Source organism: Notechis scutatus, chromosome 1 (assembly GCF_049901735.1).
Source record: "Notechis scutatus isolate UNSWTSFEM ecotype Mainland chromosome 1, rNotScu1.2, whole genome shotgun sequence".
Taxonomy (NCBI): Eukaryota; Metazoa; Chordata; class Lepidosauria; order Squamata; family Elapidae; genus Notechis; species Notechis scutatus.
The window spans coordinates 77,107,976-77,129,343 of NC_142009.1; the positions used below are offsets into that span (position 1 = coordinate 77,107,976).

Below are 21,368 nucleotides of genomic sequence, written 5' to 3' on the forward strand. Positions count from 1 at the left end.
TCAGGGACCACCAAATTCATAATTTTAGATCCCAGGGACCACCATTAGTGGGTTTTGTGGGCGTGGCCAGATTTGTGGGCGTGGCTTGGTGAGCATGTGACTGGGTGGGCATGACTTGTATATTTATATAAATATTGAATTTTTTTATTAAAAAAGAGCATCTTATACCCAAAAATCAGGCAAAGCAGGCAGGCAAATTGAGTTACTCACAGAATCACAGATTCAATGAGAGATCTATCTATCTGCCATTGGCTAGCTCAGTCTGTCACATAAAATTTGCTTGCAAGCAAACTCACAAAACTAACTCACAACATACCATACATGTAAATATTGATTTTTTTATTTAAAAAAAGAGCTACTTTTACCAAAATCAGGCAAAGTAGGCAGATTGAGTTGCTCACAGAATCATTCAGTGATCTATCTATCTGCCAAATTCAATCTGCACTGAATTTGCTTGCAAGCAAACCTTCAGTCCTAAGGGAGAGTTCGGCTGTGCTGAGCCGAAGATCTAAAGACTAGCTAGAAAGCAAGAAATCCAACCATTTCCTGCTTCCTAGCTAATCTAAATCTCTCAGCACAGCAGAACAGATGATGGCCAGAAAAAGGAAAAATAGCAATTTAGTAGGCAAGTTTACTGGGTAAGGAGTGAGTGGGCGGGGAGGGTTCCTGCAGGCCATATGGGCAGTGCAGCCTTGTGTTTCTGCACAGCCTGGATTAATTGCTTTGTGGGGGTGCTATGGGGTTGAGATTTCTCTGCAGCCCACCAAAATTTTTCTCACGGCCCACCAATGGACCACAGCCCATCGGTTGGCGACCGCTGATCCTACACCATTTCTGGTAAATGGCAATCCAATCTCTTCCTGAATGTCTCAAGTGATGACGCTCCCACAACTTCCGAGGACAAGCTGTTCCATTGGTTGATTGTTCTCCCTGTCAGAAAGTTTCTCCTTATTTCCAGGTTAAATCTCTCCTCATTCAGTTTCCATCCATTATTCCTTGTCTGGCCTACAGGAGCTTTAGAAAATAGCTTGACCCCTTCCTCTCTGTGGCAGCCCTCAAATATTGGAAGACTGCTATCATGTGTCCCCTGGTCCTTCTCTTCACTAGACTAGCCAAGCCCAGTTCCTGCAACCGTTCATCGTATGTTTTAGCCTCCAGTCCCCTAATCATCCTGGTTGCTCTTCTCTGTACTTTTTCTACAGTTAGTCTCAACATCTTTTTATAATGTGGTGTACAAAACTGGATGCAGTACTCTAGGTGTGGTCTTACTAAGGCTTTATAGAGTGGTATTAGTACCTCCCTTGATCTTGCTTGTATCCTTCTCTTAATACAACTTATGACTGTGTTAACTTTTTTGGCTGCTGCTGCACACTGCTGGCTCATATTTAGCTGGTTGTCCACTAAGTCTCCAAGATCCCTCTCACAGTTACTGCTATTGAGCCTGGTTTCACCCAATCTATATGTGTACTTTTGGTTTTTCTTGCCTAAGTGTAGGACTTTACTTTTCTCTACATTGAATTTCATTTTGTTAGATACAACCCAGTGTTCTAGTCTGTCAAGATCCATCTGGATCTTGAGCCTATCTTCTTGAGTGTTAGCTATTCCTGCCAGCTTAGTATCATCTGCAAATTTGGTAAGTTCCCGTTCTATTCCCTCATCTAAGTCGTTAATGAAGATATTGAAGAGTACTGGATCTAAGACAGAACCTTGTGGCACCCCACTGCTTAATTCCCTCCATGTAGACTTAAACCCATTAAGGACTACTCGTTGAGTATGGTTTGTCAGCCAGTTTTGAGTCCATCTAGTGGTGGTGTTTTCTATTCCACTTTTTTCTTGCTTACTAAGAAGTAGGTTGTGGTCTACTTTGTCTTTTTCACACACTTTCTCCTACCTCTGCAAGAGTCCTATTTTGCTCCTTGGTTTGCTAGTTTCCCCTTTACCGTTCATGAAACAGAGGCAGTTTTCAGTCTTTTACCTTATCCAGATACTGCACACATAATGCATTGCAGAGAAAGGAATTTCTGTGGAATTAGCTCCCCCATAGACCCAGGGGGCTGAATTAACAAGGCAATACTGATATTGTTTAACAAAAATTGGAGCCAAGGTCTATGTTTCACATTTCCCTTTCATTAAATCTCATAATAAAATATCCAGAAAAGACAAGAAGAGATTTCCTTGATTAGACTAAAGACAATATTTATTGCTGATTGGATTTCTTTAAAAATCTTTAATACATTTCTAAATAAAAAAGTTAAAAAAGAAGACAAAGAAAAAGAAGAAAGAGAGAAATTAAAATTAGAACTCAAATTAATACAGTTAGGATGTCCATTACATTTATATTTGTTTTCCTTCTGCAAAGGTCAGCTTTCCACAGAAAAACTGTTACTTACATTTGACACATTTAGGTTTAGTAAAATTTATTTCCTGTGTTGAGATTAAAACTTTGTACAATAGTTTTTGCTTAAGTACAGTAATAGGGATCAGCAACTGGATTACTAAGTGACACAGTTGTAAATGTGTTGTTATGCAGGTGTATTGACTTGTGATAGCAGTTGCAGAGATTCTGGTTGCCACTGTAAATGAATTCTGCTCAATTGTTATGTGCAACATCACTTGATCATTATTTGTAATTACCTGGTGGCTTCCTTCTTTTCCCTCTATCTGTGTTGGTGAATAGGTGTGAATTTCCTGTTACTAGCAATCATTCAGATTGACAGCAGGCAGTCAATTAATTTTCTGTTAGGATTTATGATTAAGATTTCAGTGAACAATACATAATTACATTTCAAATTGATTTCAGTATATAATAATATACATAAATACACATAAATCTCTCTCTGTGTGTGTGTGTGTGTGAATAAACACACACAAACATATACGTACGCTCGAAGAATTGGTGTGAAGTTGATTTCTATATAATAAAAGGTCGCATTTTAGATTTCTTTCTATCATCTATCAAGTTGTCTTATATTTCTAAAATATTTTGTCATCAATATGAATAAAAGTGACTGTGCTATCAGCAGGTTTAAGCAATGCAGTGTAGCCATTTATACCTTAGAAATTTATAGAAATTTTGCCAGAAAACTCTTGAAATAATTTATATTCCCTTTCATATAGAGATTACATAAAAATCATACATTTATTACAAGTAAATAGAATGCCTTGTTTCTGAGAATAGAATCATCTAAGAATGATAGCTGTTAGCTTTTTTTCCTTTTTTTCCTTCATGCCTTGCAGTAACGATCATAGTTTATCCGTTCTCCCACTTTGGTTCCTTCTAAGCGCTCTTTAAATACTGTGTCCATCTCCTTGTTGTTTGCTTCACTAAAAAGTGTTTTCCAGTCACTTACTCCACCTGAAAACAAACAATTATTTTCCTTTTCTTATATGAAAACCACACATCTTGTAATGTCAATAAGAATTTGCCTAAAGCCTGCAATACTACTGAATACTCAGAGAAATAAATAATAATTATATGTTTTACAAATGCTCTTTTCAAATGCTCCATATCTACCTTTCTGGGTATATTTCCATCCATCCATCCATCCATCCATCCATCCATCCATCCATCCATCCATTTTATATATAGCTGCACAGCTCAGAGTCCATTGCAAATATATACTATTGATTTATTAAACAGATGGAAATGGATGCTGTTTGTACTTATTTATTTTGTGGATGTTTTATTGTTTTTATGTTTTTAAATTGTTTTATTTATAGTTTTACAAATGGTTATGTCACTAATTAATCTTTAACTACTTGGTTGAGTTTGGAAACGCTAGAAATTGAATGAATGAATGAACGAATGAATGGAGGGATGGAGGGATGGATTAAAGAATGAATGAATGAATGAGAATGTCCCTATATATTAATTGTATTTCAATTAGCCAGAACAGCAGGTTAAAACAGATCATGTAAAATAAGCATTGTACAACTATTATTTCTCTCTCCCTCTTTAAAAAATGAACAATCATGGACATAGGATTCTTGAGGTTGGAAGTTTACTCATCATCAAATCATTACAGACAGATTAAACTCTAGCATGGCTAACCAGATTTATAAAGATTATGCTTCTCACATTTTGTGTCCACTTCCATTTAAAAATAATAACAATAATAACAGTACATTTATTTTTCTATATTGTAAACAAAGCATTAAGTTTCCTTTAAGTTAATAGATTTGATCATGCATTTTGTGATGGCTGCTGCATTCCTGTATCTTTTTTTTTTTTTTAATGAAAATGCTCAAAAGCAAATTAGTTAGAATTTCATATGATTTCCCCAAACTATGGAATGGGGATGAATAATTAACTCTCACTAAAATAAGATATCATATTTACCAGTTGCCTCAATGATGTAACACGTGCAACATTATGGATTTTCAAAATTTACCTTTCCGGAAAAGAACTTCACCAAATTCTCCATGAGTGGTTTTAGATTTTTCTTTCATCGCTTTGAATGTGCTCCTTTCTGCAGTACCCTGAAAGTCTTCCTCATTTAAGTTCAATTCAAGAAATGTGGAAATCTTTTTGGCTCCTAAAGCTGGGTTCTGAAAAAGAGATCAATTTGTACTGCTGGTGAAAAAAAATTCATTTATTTAATGTCCCATTTCTAAGAAAGATATCTGACCAACTTTGGGAAGGGAATGATGCACTATATTTGCATCACTTTCATGTCTAAGGTTCCCTCTGGTTTTCTCATCCTAAATGCTATGGCTACATTCTGCATGGTTTCAGTTATAATCAGAACATTCTACATGAATATATAAATATATGCATAAACACACGCACACAAAATTATAGGGAGCAAATATAATTTCCCCAAGCTCAATTTGATCTCACTTCATGGTGATGGATGTTGCTTTATGCTGTGGTTGGCTGGTTGGCACTGTTATCTCTACTTGTTCCCCAGAGCAACAATATTTATTTGGGGTAAAAGCAGAAAACACTGCTTATTCCTTATTTCCTTAACTAAAAATCATATGTGCTGCATGATGGAGGATCGTGGGTCTGAAACTCCCATCTTTCTTTCTCCAAGACTTTCTATTCATTGCTGTTTATGACTATCAGAATCAATATATCTGAACAGTATTAACTGTACCTCTTTTATCTCTTCATATGTTATTGGCAGGACATTTTCTTTATCAATATACTTGTTCCATGTACAAAGATACTCTATATAGGATCCCCATGGCACTAGTGAAATTTAAAAAAAATAATTAAGATCACGTCAGAACAAGATTGATAACAGAGATAAATATGTATGTAATTTATTCAAAATTTAAGCTGATCTCTGAATATCATCTCTATAGAGTTTGTTTTTTTCCAATACTTTTTCTGTTCTAATGTCCCTGAGTTCTAATGTCCCATTATCTAGAAAAAATACCCTTTTCTTTTTAATTATGTGTGATACATTGTGTTTTAGTTAGTAATCAATTTATACATGAAAATCACATAAAGTTAACATCAGTGGTGTTTAATTTTGTGATCATACCACAATTAGGAAACTCAGAAATTATAGTTTTGCATAGATTCCAATGTATTGTAATACTTACTCAGTTCTGACATGGTATATAATTTGAGCATAAACAAGCAATATAAGTTAACTGGAAAATTGATATGATGATTATTATTATTCCAAACCTTCCATTTAAATAACAATCTCGAGATATAGTAGCTTTTTTTTTGCTAAATATTTGTAACTGGAATTAAGCCAGTTATAAATATGTATTTTTCTTTTTCTTTCATTTGGCCTATATATAACAATGACTTTACATGAAATTACATTAGTTGCCAAGGTTAAAATGAAATAGCTGAATTACAATTTTGGAAATAACAGTAGCAATAGTACTTAGACTTCTATACCGGTTCATAGTGCTTTACAACACTCTTTAAGTCGTTTACAGAGTCAGCATATTTCCCCCAACAATCTGAGTTCTCATTTTACCAACTTTGGAAGGATGGAAGGCTGAGTCAACCTTAAACTGGTCAGGATCAAACTGCTGGCAGTGAGCAGTAAGTTAGCCTGCAATACTGCATTCTAACCACTGCATCACCGTGGCTCATCTACTTCTCTGGGCCTCTCAAATGGGAAAAGGCCAGCATACAGAATGAATGAATGAATGAATGAATGAATGAATGAACATATTTTTCTGCTATTCTATTAGTTGGATTTATATTCTACCTTTTGTGCAGAAACTCAAGGCCACATGCTTAGCACGCCTTCTTATTTTTCCCTACAATAACAACCCTGGGAAGGAGACTGGACTGTGGCAATGAGAAATATTTGCTTTCAAATATTATTTCTTCTGATATCAGAAAAGGAATCCATTCATAGGATTAACTAAGATTTATTGAAATAAGCTGAGAACCTAAACCTGAATTTTAAGGGTCTCTGCTTGAACAAAGCATGCACTAATCAATAAAAAATAATGATAAAGATAGACAGTTATTATGTTCTCCATATCTACAGACATTAAACAATAGGAATGAATAGAAATTCTACTTTTTCCTATCATTAAAGCTCGGAAGAATTCTTCAAATGTATCATAGGGAGGATAAGGACTGAAGTTGTTTGAAAAATGGAAAAAAGATGCAGCAACATCTTTTGGATTTCGAATCAGCAGCAGTACCTAAAAATAAAAAAAAAACATTAGAATAACAAATGAGAAAGCATAGATTATATCTCTAAAATGCACCAGTTTATCCCAAACTACCTTTTATGACTGAAATCTTATGTGCACTTGCCTGGGTGAATACCTGAATCACATCCAGTTCCTAGTATTTTACTGTATATTAATGCAAAGATATTAGGGAACAGAATGGTCCAGTGAGACAATATATGCCAGATTAGGTGGGTGGGTGGCAGGATTGGAAGTTTTTGAAAGTAGCTTGTCACCTTCTTATTGGGGCTGACCGGCCCAAAGTCACCCAACTAGTTTTATATTTCATTTAATGAAATGAAATATAGTGTTGGGGGAGGTGGACGAAGGGAGGCTCTGCCAATCTCATTGTACACAGTGGTACTGTGACAATAAAGATAATAATTTTTTTTAGCCCTATACCTTAACTACTACTCCAAACTGACTATCTAGATTAGTATAGAATCTCCACTTCAAATCTATTTACAGTTACTTCCCCAAATGATGTCTCTGAACTACTAAAGGGCAGAGCTTTAATTTGGAAACAGTCATCTCCTGAAAATGCAATTAAGTTGCTCTACAGTAATTACAATTATCCAAATTTAAAGGACTTATCAATAAATAGCTATAGTAAACAGAGCTATTTATTATTATGGTGCATAATGATTATTATATTAAGTGTGGTCTTGGTTATTTTTTTCTTAATTGTTTTATTGTTCAAGACTAACTTTATCCATAAAGAAATACTCATTGAATTTTATCAGTATTGTTACAATTTTAGGGCATTAAATCAGCTACTTACTTTGGCTTTGTTCTTGAAAATAGATGGTGGAAATCTATCAGGACGGAGATGAGTATATATCACTCTCCTGGAAGGATAAGTATCCATCCTCTTCAATAAATAAATAAATAAAATAAATAAATAATCAGCTCCCAGGATTCCCCAGCCAGCATGAGAAACACCAGATTGGACAATTCAGGTCCAAAATCTCCAGTTTTCCCACTTAATTTTACAACCGAGAGTAACACATTACTGGTCAGTGGATTGGTTAATATGTCAATCAAGGTCAATTTTACCTCTTCAAAGACCGAGACATACAGAATCAACCTGGCTGTCTCTGATCAAACATAGTCTGACTGACTTTACTCTAGGGAGAATCTGCATACTCAATATTTTACCTCCTTTGCTCTTTTAATCTCATGAAAATTGACCATGACTGAGTAGGCAGGATTTGTCAGTCTGCATAATTAATACTAACCTTATACTTTTCAGTATCTCCTATTTCAATATAGGGAATTTCTGCTAGGAGAAGTTTTTCATTCAACTTCTCTGGTTCATATTTCTTTGCAGATGTTATTACTAAATCAGTAACAATCTGGCCAACCCAGTTGGTACCTGAAAGGGGAAAAAACAAAATTAAATACACTTATACTATGTACTTGTATAGTAAAAGCATAAAACCAGTACCAATCAATTTACAATTGAAAGCCTGTGAAAAACTGTAGGAACCGAAGACAACGTTTGGCATGCATTTTATAGCCCAGAACTCACATAGCACTTTTCTGTTTGTCAGATAGTGGGCCTCTGACAATCTTCAGAAAGGTTTCTTTCTTTACTTTAACACCTGAACAGATCTATACTGGGAGAGATCTTCCCTCTTAGGCCTCAATGCTAACCAGAGGTAGGATTCAAATTTTTTAACAACCAGTTCTGTGGCATGGCTTAGTTGGTGGGCGTGGCTTAGTGGTCATGTTATTGGCTGGGCATGGCCAACTCAATATCACTCACATCGAGGCATGCATCTCCTCGCCTGGCCTCTCATGACTGTGGGGATGCTGCAACAGTCGTAAGTGTGAAAAATGGTCATAAGTCACTTTTTTCAGTGCCATTGTAACTTTGAATGGTCACTCCACACAAGCAAAGTACCAGCAAAGGAGGGAAAAAAAACTCCAGAGAGGTTCCAGAGACAGGAAGTCTAGTCCTGCCAAGAATGCAATAAGGGTTAATGGAGAGGCAGTTTCTGTGAGCAACCTCAGAATGTTTCCTTCCTGCCTTCCTTACAGGATTAGGCCAGTAATTTCTTCTAACAACCGGTTCTCCAAACTGCTTAGAATGTTAACAACCGGTTCTAGCGAATAGGTGTGAACTGGTGGAATCCCACCCCTGGTGCTAACCTTTCAGCATAGGCATCACAAGATCACAATTTCTTGCAATTAAACTCCTTGTTTAGTGACTGAGTTCCATTCCAGTACACATATGACAGAGAGAGAGAGAGAGAGAGAGAGAGAGAGAGACTTGCCATCTTATTCAGATAAAGTTCTCTTATACAGCTCCACCAATGTTATTCTCACTCCAGCATGCGTTGTTGCCAGGTGCATACTATTTGATTGTAAGTGCATGCATTGGTTGTAAAAATAAATTTAGCATTTACTATTTATTGCCACAATATTTACAAATAGACATGAGAGTTGGAAAAAAAAACTCAAGAGAATTGGAAAAAAAGGAGAAGCTTTATTAAGCTTACCTAACCACTACACTTTTCACCAATTGCACTTTCCAAATGCTTTTATAAAGTATCACCTCTCTACAATGCATTGGAGTAATCAAAACAGGAAATAACCAAGGCATGAATAATTGTTGCCAAATTTCCCTGGCTTTTAAAAGATGATGGTATATGTCCACATAATGCCAACTGTCATAGAATCACAAGCAATTGGGCTTTCTGTATGACTTTTGTGTTTATTAAACACTGCTTATTAAAAATGAATTTATCAAGCCTGCATAAATAATGCCAACCTTACATGTTTCAGTATCTCCTATTTCAAGATATGGAAGTTATGCTAGAAGAAGCTTAGAACTCAGAACTCTCAAAAAACTAATTTTGCAGACTGAGCACTAGAGATCAAAGAAATCATTGAAATAAAACACTTCTGCTTTGACAGAGTGGACACGTCTCTTGCAAGGCAGTCATTTCTCAAGATTATTTTGAAAATGGTTCTTAATTGCTTCTGCTAGGATGTAGCAACTTGCCAAATATATTTAAAAAATAAAATTTTAAATAATAGTATTAGACACCCACTATAATTTTTTTTCCCAACGGCACACTATGATCACAAATCCTCAAATGACAAAAGAGGTTTTAGTTTCTGTTGGACAACAGCACAAGGTGAATGCAGCTGGAAAAAAAATGAATAAGGCTGATGGAACGTTGGCTGGCTGGAACATGTTCCTTTTTCTGAGGTGGAAGCAATCCCGTGCAATGAATAGTTATGTAACAGGACACTGGATATTAGTGGTGTAAAGTTATTTCTCAAATTAATGCTGGGTGTTCAACGCCTGCATAGGAGGACAATATTCCTTAAGGGTAGGATGAGCAACATTTTCATGAGCAATGTCCCGTTTAACATTTCTAAAGGGCAGAGGAACACCAAAGTCAGATTTATCATGGAATTTGTAGGAACATCCTTGCTTTAAACTGATGTGCTGTATACCTACTTCAATCATACTTTTAATCTATTCCCCACCTCTAAATGACAGGAAACAGTACTCTTAAAAAGGGCTCTGAAGATGTCTAAAAGAGGACTCAGTGATGTAGCATTTATTTATTTGCTTGTTTGTTTGATTGATTGATTTGATTTGTCATTTGCTTACAAGATAATAGGTATAAGTATAATCATGAGTAAGAATACATGAAATAGGTATGAATAAATGGGGACAATAGGACAGGGACGGTAGGCAGGATTGTGCACTTATGCACGCCCCTTAAATTTTTTTTGTGTTGCTTGCACAATCATTATCTGATTGTGTCCTTGTTTATTTTTTTTTATTTATTTGATGTGCTTTAGCTTGCTCCTTCCTGCTTTACGCTGAGGTTCAATGAGAAGGCCTGGATACATCAATGATGCCATTAAGATGGCACTTGGAAAGCAAAGCAGAAAATAAAAATAGATCATCATTTCTGTTTACCTTACACAGGTAAGGTGTAAGCTACATCAGGTAAAAGATAAAGACCTTCAGGTTTAGAACTGCTAGTGTCGTTAAACTTTTGTAGCTAAAATGTTAGCAATATAGAATCATAACAAGTGTGGCTTATATTCAATTGATCAATTTGAAATCTGTTGTACACGACATGGTTTCTCTCTATAGACGTAATGATAGTTTTGTTTCCACAGTGCAACTTCAGAGATTAAATAGATAATATTGAGGCCCAAAATTGCTCAGGTAATGGCAGAAAACAGGAAACTACAGATATGCAAAGATGTGTTTCATATTATTCCTGAAGTTTCCATTTAAGATAACAGATAACAGATAATCAGAGTTGGAAGGGACCTTGTAGGTCATCTAGTCCAACCCCCCCACTCAAGCGGGAGACCCTACACCATTTCTGACAAATGGCAGTCCAATCTCTTCTTGAAAGTCTCAAGTGATGGCGCTCCCACAACTTCCGAGGGCAAGCTGTTCCATTGGTTAATTGTTCTCACTGTCAGAAAGTTTCTCCTGATTTCCAGGTTAAATCTCTCCTTGTTCAGTTTCCATCCATTATTCCTTGTCTGGCCTACAGGCGCTTTAGAAAATAGCTTGAGCCCTTCCTTCCTGTGGCAGCCCCTCAGATATTGGAAGACTGCTATCATGTCTTCCCTGGTCCTTCTCTTCACTAGACTAGCCAAGCCCAGTTCCTGCAACTGTTCATTGTATGTTTTAGTCTCCAGTCCCCTAATCATCCTGGTTGCTCTCTCTGTACTTTTTCTAGAGTCTCAACATCTTTTTGATAATGTGGTGAGCTAAACTGAATGCAGTACTCTAGGTGTGGTCTTACTAAGGCTTTATAGAGTGGTATTAGTACTTCCCTTGATCTTGATTGTATCCCCCTGTTAATACAATTTAGGATTGCATTAGCTTTTTTGGCTGCTGCTGCACACTGCTGGCTCATATTTAGCTGGTTGTCCACTAAGACTCCAAGATCCCTTTCACAGTTACTGCTATTGAGCCTGTCTATATGTGTACTTTTGGTTTTTCTTGCCTAAGTGTAGGACTTGACTTTTCTCTACATTGAATTTCATTTTGTTAGATATGGACCAGTGTTCTAGTCTATTAAGGTCCATCTGGATCTTGAGCCTATCTTCTTGGGTGTTAACTATTTCTGCCAGCTTAATATCATCCGCAAATTTGGTAAGTTCCCCTTCTATTCCCCCATCTAAGTCGTTAATGAATATATTGAAGAGTACTGGGCCTAAGACTGAACCTTATGGCACCCCACTGCTTACTTCCCTCCATGTAGACTTAGACCCATTAAGGACTACTCATTGACACCCTTAGCCTTGATTTACCCTATAACAGGGGTCTCCCACTTGAAACCTGGTGGACTTCAACTCCCAGAATTCCCCAGCCAGCTTTTTCATCACTATTTCACTATTTTCATCACTATTTCAAGTAAAATCTAATAGAGCATGGCCTTTTAAAAATATTTATCAAAAGCCTAGAGTCACCTTTGTAGGTATAAGAAAAACAAACACACTCACTCACCAGATTTGCAGTATCCTGCTAGAACTACATCATCATTCCTAGCTTGGAAGGCCTCCAAAGCTTTGAACTGCTCTGGGTTGCAAAAAACAGTCGGGTATACAACTCCTTCATAAGTAAGCAGCATCTCCTCTGGTGTCATCTGCTCTCCTTCTTTCATGACTTTTTCCAGAATCTCAATAAACTTTTTTCTCACATGTGCCATTTCTGCCCTTTTTGCGGGAGGGTGGGGGATGTATGGTGGATCTGTTCAAACAAACAACCCAATTTGTCTTTAAAAAACTGTATAGATAAATGTGTGTGTGTGTGTGTGTGTGTGTGTGAAAGTGTGTGCACACACACAAACACCCATATATATGATATATGAAACTATTTTAAAAATACAAGTTCCAGGTAAAACTGTGAAAAAAGAGACAGACATCCCAATCTCTGGAACTAAACATTTGTATTGTTCACTAAGCTTTTGTTAGCCTCTGCTAACATCGTCAGAGTGTAAAACAACCATTAAGGAGATATGTGCCTTGACATAAACTTCGGTTTAATTGGTTAATGTTATATATTCAGCTGTCAAAGAAAGGCAGTGATTAAAAACCTGTGTTTACAATGCAAAGGAAACTATCCAAACATAACGAAAACAGGGAAACAATTTTTCTACGATTGAAGGCTTTTCAATCACAGATACTTTCTATTAGGATAAAATTGGAAAAAACACAGTTAATGACTATGTATGTATCTATGAACACTTATTCTGCTGGAGAGTTAGGTTACCACTCTCTGCTAAAGAGTTTGCTTACTATTAGGATGATTTTGGAAAAACAGTTTTAAATTTTAAAAGATCTAATGACAATGTCCCTATAAACACTTACTCTGCTAGAGAGTTTAATCTGTTCCAGTTCCAAGTTGTAACGTTCTCTAATACAATGCTATTCGATTCGGACTGCAACAAGTAAGTACAACTAAAACAAGCAAATGTTTTTTTCCACTCTGAAAAAGAAATCATCATTTCATCTTGCTTCATTCTTTCCCTTTCATCCAGCTTTGCTTGTCTGCTCCTCTATATTTCAGCATTCTTTGAAACATATCAGAATAGGCTTACCTTCTTTCTTCCCTCTGCAGTAAGAGACAATATTTCAGATTCACTTTGGGGATATCTGCTCTGAAGACAGAAATCAATCTCGAGGAAGATCTCAGCTTTTGTCCCCCTGGCAATTTAATGAGAGGCAGCCTGCAGAAAGCTGGACAAGAACCACCTCTGTAAATAATCTCACACCCCTGCTCCCCTCCCTTGTTTCCCTTTGTATTATATTTTCTGTTTCATGTCCCTGGCTAACATATTTTTTCCCCTTTTTTACTTCTTTTCCCCCCCTCCCCCCCCTCTCCATTTTAATTGTGAGAGTTTTTTTGACCCTCGCATTTTAGTTTTGATATTGATTGACTGAATTTGAGAGAAGTCATGCTGAAGCATTGTGTGCTTTGCTTTCCGACTAAAGAATGTTCATTTCTATTATTTTTTTAGAGCTGGTTCTGTTCATCAGCTTTGAAAATGCTTCTGCTAGTTTTATTTCTTTTTTTAAAAAAAAAAAAGATTGTTTATTTAAAACATTTATATAGCCACCCATCGTTTAAATCAAACTTTGGGCAGCTCCCAACCAATAATTAAAATAGCATCAATAGTAAAGTTAAATCATCCATCCATCCATTAAAAACGTGGATCTTATTATTTCATTGGAAGGATCTGCTCAAAGAAACAAATACGCAAATACTATGCTGCACACAGGAGCTGGTGGACATTTTATTTTATTGTTGTATGAGTGAAGTTCAGAGTTAACAAGGCTCTGAGACAGACTTCCTGATGCTTTGGATTACAACTCCCACAATCCCCATATAACTTTGTCAGCCTGCATTTTCACTTACTACCAAGAATAAACTCACACCTCATTCTTGCAACCCCAAAACATTACAGATTCTTAATCACTGTCTTACTATTCAGTTCCCACTCTAAGACATCTATATCTATCATGATTCCCTGAAAATAAGACCTAGTTTTATATTTTTTGGGTGCTCCAAAATAAGAACTTGGGCTTATTTTTAGGGAAACAACACAGGACGATCAGCCTAGCTGGATGCCCCACCCTCCGACACACACACAAAAGAGGCAGCAAGCACGAAGGCACAGACGGCATCCAGCAGCAGCTGAAGTTTGCTAGTCCCTTGGTCTGTGCACTCTGTGGCTGCACAGCCTGCGCAGTGTAGGTGACTTGATTCCCTGTCCAAGCAGCAGACAGAGGCACACAGGGGAAGGCAGGCAATCCGAACATTCATTGTGGGGCACGGGAAAGCCAAGTCAGTGGGCCAAAGTGGTTGGCCAGCCACAGGAGCTTTATCTTTGGCACTTGCAGCAGAGCTGTGGGCAGGCAATCCAAATGCACCGCATAGGCCTTAGACAAGCCAAGAGATGTGAAGACGAGCTTCCCATGGACACCCACCACTTCGGCCCACTGACTCCCAGGTTACCGTGGCCCACATGGCAGGTCTGGAGTGCATGCTCCACCCTGCCTCTGCCTCCACCTGCTACTTGAATAGGTAATCAACTCACCTGCACTGTGTGGGCTGTGGCTGCTGCTAGACACCGTCAGCCCATGTGCATTCGCCATCTCCTGTGCTGGCCATCCCACCCCCCTACACTAGGGCTTATTTTTGGGGTGGGGTTTATATTAGGTGCACGGTTAAAATTCAGTAGGTCTTATTTTCAGGGAAACACGGTGATTAGATTAATGCCAAAAAGATCTCCTGATGCAGACTCTGCCCTTTCATGCTTATGTTGCAATGTTCTGGCCAGTTATGTAAGATATGAAGCTTGCATTGCAACATCACAATTCATCTTTCACTCTTGCCTCCATTCTGCAGGCACCACATTTCTGCTCAGGGATTTTACCTTGCACTGTAATCTTTATTAGCCTCTGCTCTTCCACATGACATCAATACCAAAATAATAACACTTTTGATGTTGTATCATGTGGCCCATAAAGCTTTTTATTTTCAAAATGTATATTCCAAGACTGTGACTGTTCCTGTTGCAAGCCAAATCTACAAAATATGGCAATAACAGCACGAAGGGTCAGCAAATTACAAGATTTGTCAGTTGAGGCATTTTCTGAAAAAAGAACTTTTCTGACTTTGTTGATTTATTCAGCAGACTGTAAATGTCCTCCTTTATCTTAAGAAGACATCAGGAAAGTCGGAAGTAATGTAAACTCCCACTCATAGGCAGAGTTATTTCTTATTTTACAGGTACTCCTCAACTTACAATTATTAGTTTAATGACTGTTCAAAGTTGCAACAGTTCTGAAAAAAGTGACTTATGACTGTTTTTCACATTTATGTCCATTGCAGACTCCCTATGGTCTCCTGATCAAAATTCGGACATTTGGCAACTATCATGTAAGCAGTGGGGAACTATCAGATGATTGGAAAAGAGCTGATGTGTTTCTCATCTTCAAAAAAAAAAATGGATCCAAGAAACTACAGCTCTATCAGCCTGACATCAATATGTGGGAAGGTCCTGAAAAAGATAATCAAGCAACGAATCTGTGAACACCTAGAGCAGGGCTCCCCAAACTTGATAACTTTAAGACTTGTGGATACTGGGAGTTGAAGTCCACAAGTCTTAAAGTTACCAAGTTTGGAAACCTCTGACCTAGAGGCAAGCAACTTTATAACTAGAAGCCAACATGGCTTTGTTAAAAAAAACATATCATGCCAGACAAATCCTATTGCATTCTTAGACAACGTGACTAAATTAGTGGATCAGTGAAATGCTGTGGACATAATTTATTTGGACTTCATGAGGCACCTGATAGACTGCAACCTACTACTTAATAAAATAGAAAATGTGGATTAGACAGCATTACTCCCAGATGGATTAGTAACTGGGTGATCAACTGTACTCGACGTATAGTCTTCAATGGAACTGCATCTACATAGAGGGAAGTGTGCAGTGAGTACCTCAAGGCTCTGTCTTAGGCTGAGTACTTGCCAATATTTTTATAAATGATTTAGATGATGGGATAGAAAAGGAACTCGCCAAATTTGCAGATGACAAGCTGGCAGGAAATAGCCAACTCTCCAGAAAACAGGATCAAAATATAAGAAGATCTCAATCAAATTTCCAGGGCAAATATATTTCCAATTTGGCCAATTTGGGTTACTAGTGCTTAACACCATCTGTTGCCCACTGCATTTATTGCTACTTTTTAATGAACTGCTTGAAAATTTTCCTTGTGGTGAAGCATTCCTGTTGCTGTATTTGTTTATAACATGATTTTTTAAACATAAATAGTAAATTTGATAATCCAACCATGAGAACTATTGGAAGTTGTCCTAAACTGAATCAGATTATACAAGTCCCCATAGAGTCACAAAGAAATGTCTCCAGGCCAACCTGGAAATTGAATCTGTGACATTCTGCATTCAAAGCATATAGCATTTCAGTGGGGACTTCATGTACAAGTAATTTTTGACTTACAACCATTCATTTAGTGATTGAATACTGAAAAAAGTGACTTACAACATTTTTCACACTTACGACTGTTGCAGCATCCCCGTGGTCACATGACCAAAATTCAGACACTTGGTAACTGGCATGTATTTCATCAACCTGACTGCCACTAGCCAGATGATGAAAGCTGGTTCGCCCTCTGTGATGCACCATGGATAAGTGTGCTCAAAAACTTAAAATACCTTTATTTGATTTTGCTTAATATAAGATGTGACTGAACTTTGTCAGGCTTTTAAGGCTCAGCTATTCTACCTTATTGTAATAAAGAGTGTTTCTGAAATAACATATTATGTCTGTTTCTTAACTAATCAGCCTTGTAGGGCTGACAACTATATAAATACTGTATGTATTTTGATCTCTGAATGAAGAATAAGTAGGATCAAAAATTGGTTGTAGTTTCTAATGGTGTTTCAAATCACTCTTAAGTGTTCAATAATATAGATAATATAGATAAATATATGATAATATAGATAAAGAATATGAGGAATATTACATGAATATAAACATGGAAAATTCTAACCGAACTTAATCCTTGGGGCTATCACCATACAGTGGGGTTAGGCTATTTAAGGAAGCTTGTACCTGCCATTTTGATCTTGCATGGCACACAATGACAAAAGGGGCAGGGAAGATTACGGGTAATATACAACGAAAATCAAGAGTTTTACATCTTTTTTTTTCCCAACGGCAATATGGCCCATACGAGCATGTCTAACTCTGCTTAGCTAATTTCATGTTTATAGCTTTGTGTGGTTTTGTACAGAAAGAAAGGATGTTGCCATGAATAATGATGCCCTTTCTGGGACATCATTGTATCAGTGTTGGCTGAGGGTAAGGGAAGACAGAAGTATAAAAAAAATAATTCTTTTTCCCTGAGAGAAAATATATTTACAAAACATCATTTAGATCTTAGAAATTAAATTATTTAATAATAAGGCTTTGTGTAACATTAGGATGCTTTTGCCCAGGCATGTTGTGAAGCACTTGAGATAGCTATCATAATGCAGAAAATTATTAGTGATTTTGGCACATTCCCAAGTGATAAGAATCAGCTGAAACTATGAGCCAAAGAAACAGAGAAGTTCATAGAGAAAACTTCTCCTCCAAGCCTGGACAAAAATATAGGAATTTTCTTTACAAGGTCTTGCATGTTTAACATTGGTAGGTGGTTCCCATGCATTATGAAACTGAAGGTGGGACATAAAATGTTGCAGGCTGGACTTCCTTTCCAGATAATTGTGAGCATGTAGTTAGAATGCCTCTGCGCCTGCGCAAAGTATGCATTTGGCACGCATGTGCACACAAAGTGTGTGCACACGTGCAAAGTGCGCCCACCAAGCCACGCCCACCGAACCAGTGGCAACAATTTTTGAATCCCACCACTGGTTCTCAGCCATGTCATTGTCTCTGCTCCTACTGAGATGTCTATTGCCTGAAGTTCATGAAGACAGTGACCAATGGCCGAGGCACAATGTTGTACCTACAACTTCAGTTGCAAAATAGAACTTTCTTTTAGTTCTTTATGTGCATCAAGGATTGTTGTAGGACAATACTTTGGTATCTCAGATATTTCCAATTTCTAGTACAGATTTGAAAATCACTCTCCTAGGCATATTACTGGAATGCAACCAGCATGTTCTCTGAAGAAAAGAAAAGATATTTGGTATCAGTCATATACCTTTGGCAGAAATCTGATCTAACGAAATCTGATCTAAGTTTATTTCTGTGCTTGGAATTCCATGAATTATTCAAGAAGATCAATCCCAAAGAGAAGGTGAAAATTGGCCAATAGGAACACTTTGGAAAGTGTTTTATAATATGGATTAACTAAACTTGTCATGCCAGCTGTATTAAAATAACACATTAATGAGAGATGATTGGGTAAGAATGCAAACATGCTTCACCTTCACTCTGGGCCATTGAAAAACTCTTCACTCTAGAATTTGAGATATCAGCCCATTGAGATGTTTCTCCTAGGTCATAATAACAATTAAAAAGCCACTGATAGTCTTATGTAATGAAATTGCTGAAGATTTACAAAAGCCAAGAAAGTATTCATTAATCTCATTAGCTTCTTAATGATAACTAATGGAGATAGAAATCTCTATCATCGAGGAAAGGAATCCCACCTAGCAGTAGAGAGATGATTTCTGAAATATTTAAAATTCAGGAAACGGTAAAATAAATGAATTTGTTTTCTAGATGTCAGAGCAGAACTGGAGAGAGAAAAAACCCTGCCTTTAAAAACAACATCAACAAAAAGCAATATTGCAATGCCATCCAGGAGATGAATCTGTTCAGTATTCTTTATCCAGGCTAAAATCTCTTGGCAATGGGACATATAACCAAGTTAGGAAAAGTCTGCAAAGCAGGGCTTCTAGAATTTTTTTCCAACCCATTTAGCAACAGTGACCATCAGAGGATTTCCATCTGTGTAACAAAGGAATATATTGTATTTGCACAATTTCCCTCCTCTTGCACCTGCCCATCTGGCTTTCCATACCAGTGTCTCTCAACCCTGGCAACTTGAAGTTGGGTAGACTTCAACTCCCAGAATTCCCTAGCCAGCATCCCCAGCCACTTTCCCTCAAACTGCCAAGGTTGAGAAACTGTTCCATATCAATGCATTGAGTCTTTCTCAGCAGCCCTTGGCTGGGTTCTCTTCATTTTCAAACTTCCTTTTTCTTTTGCTGGCTGCTGATAACAAAGGTGATCCCTTTGTTTCCATTTTCAAAGAATAGTCCTGATGAAAATCAGACAGATTCCAAGACCCAAGATCCTGACATTCTGTTGGATGAAAAAAGTAAAATGGAATTTAAAATAAAACAACTCTAAAATGTGACACAGTTTCACATAGGAAGTATCGTATGGATTCTGTGCATTCACTAATTCATTCCATGTTATAGGATAATTTTATAAAACAGCGAAAGCTCTAAAAAGGAGATAGTTATCCCAAAACAAGGTCTTGAAAAGAAGTTCAGCCACATCCAGTTTCTGTTATGTCATTGTGGGTACAATCTTAATCCTTGAGGAAGGGCAGTGTCATGTTATGTAAACCATTATGTAAACCAGGTATGTGATACTGGGTACATTCATTTTTAAAAAAACATTATCTTACAAGTTGGCCTGCCTGTAATTAAAAAGTGATATTCATTACATTTCCTTTGTTGCAATATTTTAGCATGAAATTCGTTGCATGTTTATTCAATAATAAGTCTGACTGCATTCACAATGAGGTTGTCTCCCCAAAATGGATATGCAGGGCTGCAAACTTAATTACTGCTTTCAGAAATTGTTAGCATAATATATTTCCTTTCTTTCCCCCAATGGCTTTTCCTGGATGGTTCTTCCTATCACCACTCTGTTTTATACTCCTCACTCATAGCTTCCCCATATACACTTTTTAATCATTTCCTTACTGCTTTTCTTCCTCACTTTTTTTTAATGACTGTGTCAAGCCCAAAATTGACATAAGTGTAAGCGTTTTATTTAGGCTTAGTATATATTCTTTTTCTTACTTTCTCTGTGGCAGTCATAGGGGGAAGGGTTTCAGGCTTGCCGCATTCCTAAGGGGGGAAGAGTGGAGGTAGAGTTGTTTTGGCTAGGTGATTCTTCTTTCCGTGGGAAACGAGCTGTCCGTGCTTGGGCCCCTTGAGGTGGAGATTTATGACATCAAGCAACATTGAATTACTTCTATTGGAGAATGTGACTTTTGGGGGTTGTTTCTAACTTTTAATATTGTGGGGTAATTCTGGGTTGTATCAGATCTGGAATTGCCATGGTCTTTGCCAATTTGATGCTTTCCTAAATAAAAAAAAATTGTCTTGGAAGATGGATTTTGTTCTTTTCCTTTTAAATGGATTTCATCACTTGGAAACCTGACATACTGCTCTGTTTATCTGTTTACCTACCATAGGTTTACCTACCATTCTTAACCCGGAACAGATAACTAAGCATGCATTTTGAAATAGCAATGCAAACTCTACTTATTTGCATTTTCATTGCAATGTTGCATCCAACTACCTAAGGGGCATTGTTTGCTTTTCTACATCTCAACCAATCAATCAGAATAGAGCTGGAAGGGACCTTGGAGGTCTTCTAGTCCAGCCCCCTGCTCAACCAGGAGACCCTGTACCATTTCAGACAAGCAACTGTCTAGTCTCTCTTTGAAAAACTCCAGTGATGGAGCATCCACAATTTCTGAAGGCAAGCTGTTCCACGGGTTAATTGTTCTCACTGCTCAGAAGTTTCTCCTTAATTCCAGGTTGCTTCTTTCCTTGATTAGTTTCCATCTGTTGTTTCTTGCCCAGCACCAGAGAGCAGGATAAGAAACTATGGATAGAAACTAATCAAGGAGAGAAGCAACCTGGAATTAAGGAGAATGCCTTTTTTTGTCACTTGAGACTTTGTGGATGGCTAATGCTGCCCACTGGACTTTTTACTCTGATTTCCATTCTTTCATGCAGTGCCACAGATTTATGCAGTGCTCCTCAACTGCCTCAGTTTTTATTGAAATGCAACTCAGTGGCGAGTAAAGTAACACTTAGGCAAGAAAAACCCAATGCACAGGTATACAATAGGTGATACCTGACTCAATAGCAGTAACTGCGAGAAGGATCTTGGAGTCATAATGGACAATCACTTAAATAT

General features: G+C 37.3%; 1 protein-coding gene and 1 long non-coding RNA gene across 11 annotated transcripts in view; one reads left to right on the forward strand and one right to left on the reverse strand.

The window, feature by feature from the left end:
* Window positions 1–17,001, forward strand: part of LOC148132866 (uncharacterized) — a 107,702-nt gene extending 90,701 nt beyond the window's left edge. For 4 of the 7 annotated variants that reach the window (XR_015750139.1, XR_015750146.1, XR_015750142.1 and 1 more), the window contains one exon: window positions 15,554–17,001. This is a non-coding gene — a long non-coding RNA (uncharacterized LOC148132866). Of the gene's footprint in view, window positions 1–10,363; window positions 10,616–12,972; window positions 13,107–15,190; window positions 15,452–15,553 lie in introns of those variants that run through there. The other 3 variants (XR_015750150.1, XR_015750140.1, XR_015750147.1) reach the window with 3 other exon arrangements.
* Window positions 2,317–13,376, reverse strand: LOC113417035 (sulfotransferase 6B1-like). 4 transcript variants are annotated; one of them, XM_026675215.2, is made up of 8 exons: window positions 13,257–13,376; window positions 12,164–12,406; window positions 7,899–8,035; window positions 7,442–7,531; window positions 6,504–6,630; window positions 5,100–5,194; window positions 4,392–4,548; window positions 2,317–3,355 (listed from the first exon to the last, which is right to left on the reverse strand). In XM_026675215.2, exons 2-8 carry the CDS (start codon window positions 12,363–12,365, stop codon window positions 3,225–3,227), a joined length of 939 nt encoding a protein of 312 aa, XP_026531000.1. In that variant the 5' UTR covers window positions 12,366–12,406; window positions 13,257–13,376; the 3' UTR covers window positions 2,317–3,224. The 4 variants fall into 4 exon arrangements, with proteins under 4 accessions (XP_026531000.1, XP_087824569.1, XP_087824588.1 ...); XM_087968443.1 differs by having other exon boundaries at window positions 12,164–12,442; XM_087968462.1 differs by having other exon boundaries at window positions 12,164–12,559.
* Window positions 17,002–21,368: the final 4,367 nt, after the last annotated feature.

What these genes read in the sequence shown, in the direction of transcription:
- LOC113417035 (XM_026675215.2), bottom strand. Translation starts at nt 12,365, where the DNA reads ATGGCACATGTGAGAAAAAAGTTTATTGAGATTCTGGAAAAAGTCATG. An exon ending in AGCTTTAATGATAGGAAAAA is followed by an intron (nt 5,195 to 6,503) that starts GTAGAATTTCTA and finishes AAATTTCACTAG; the next exon opens with TGCCATGGGGATCCTATATA. An exon ending in CATATGAAGAGATAAAAGAG is followed by an intron (nt 4,549 to 5,099) that starts GTACAGTTAATA and finishes TCTCTTTTTCAG; the next exon opens with AACCCAGCTTTAGGAGCCAA.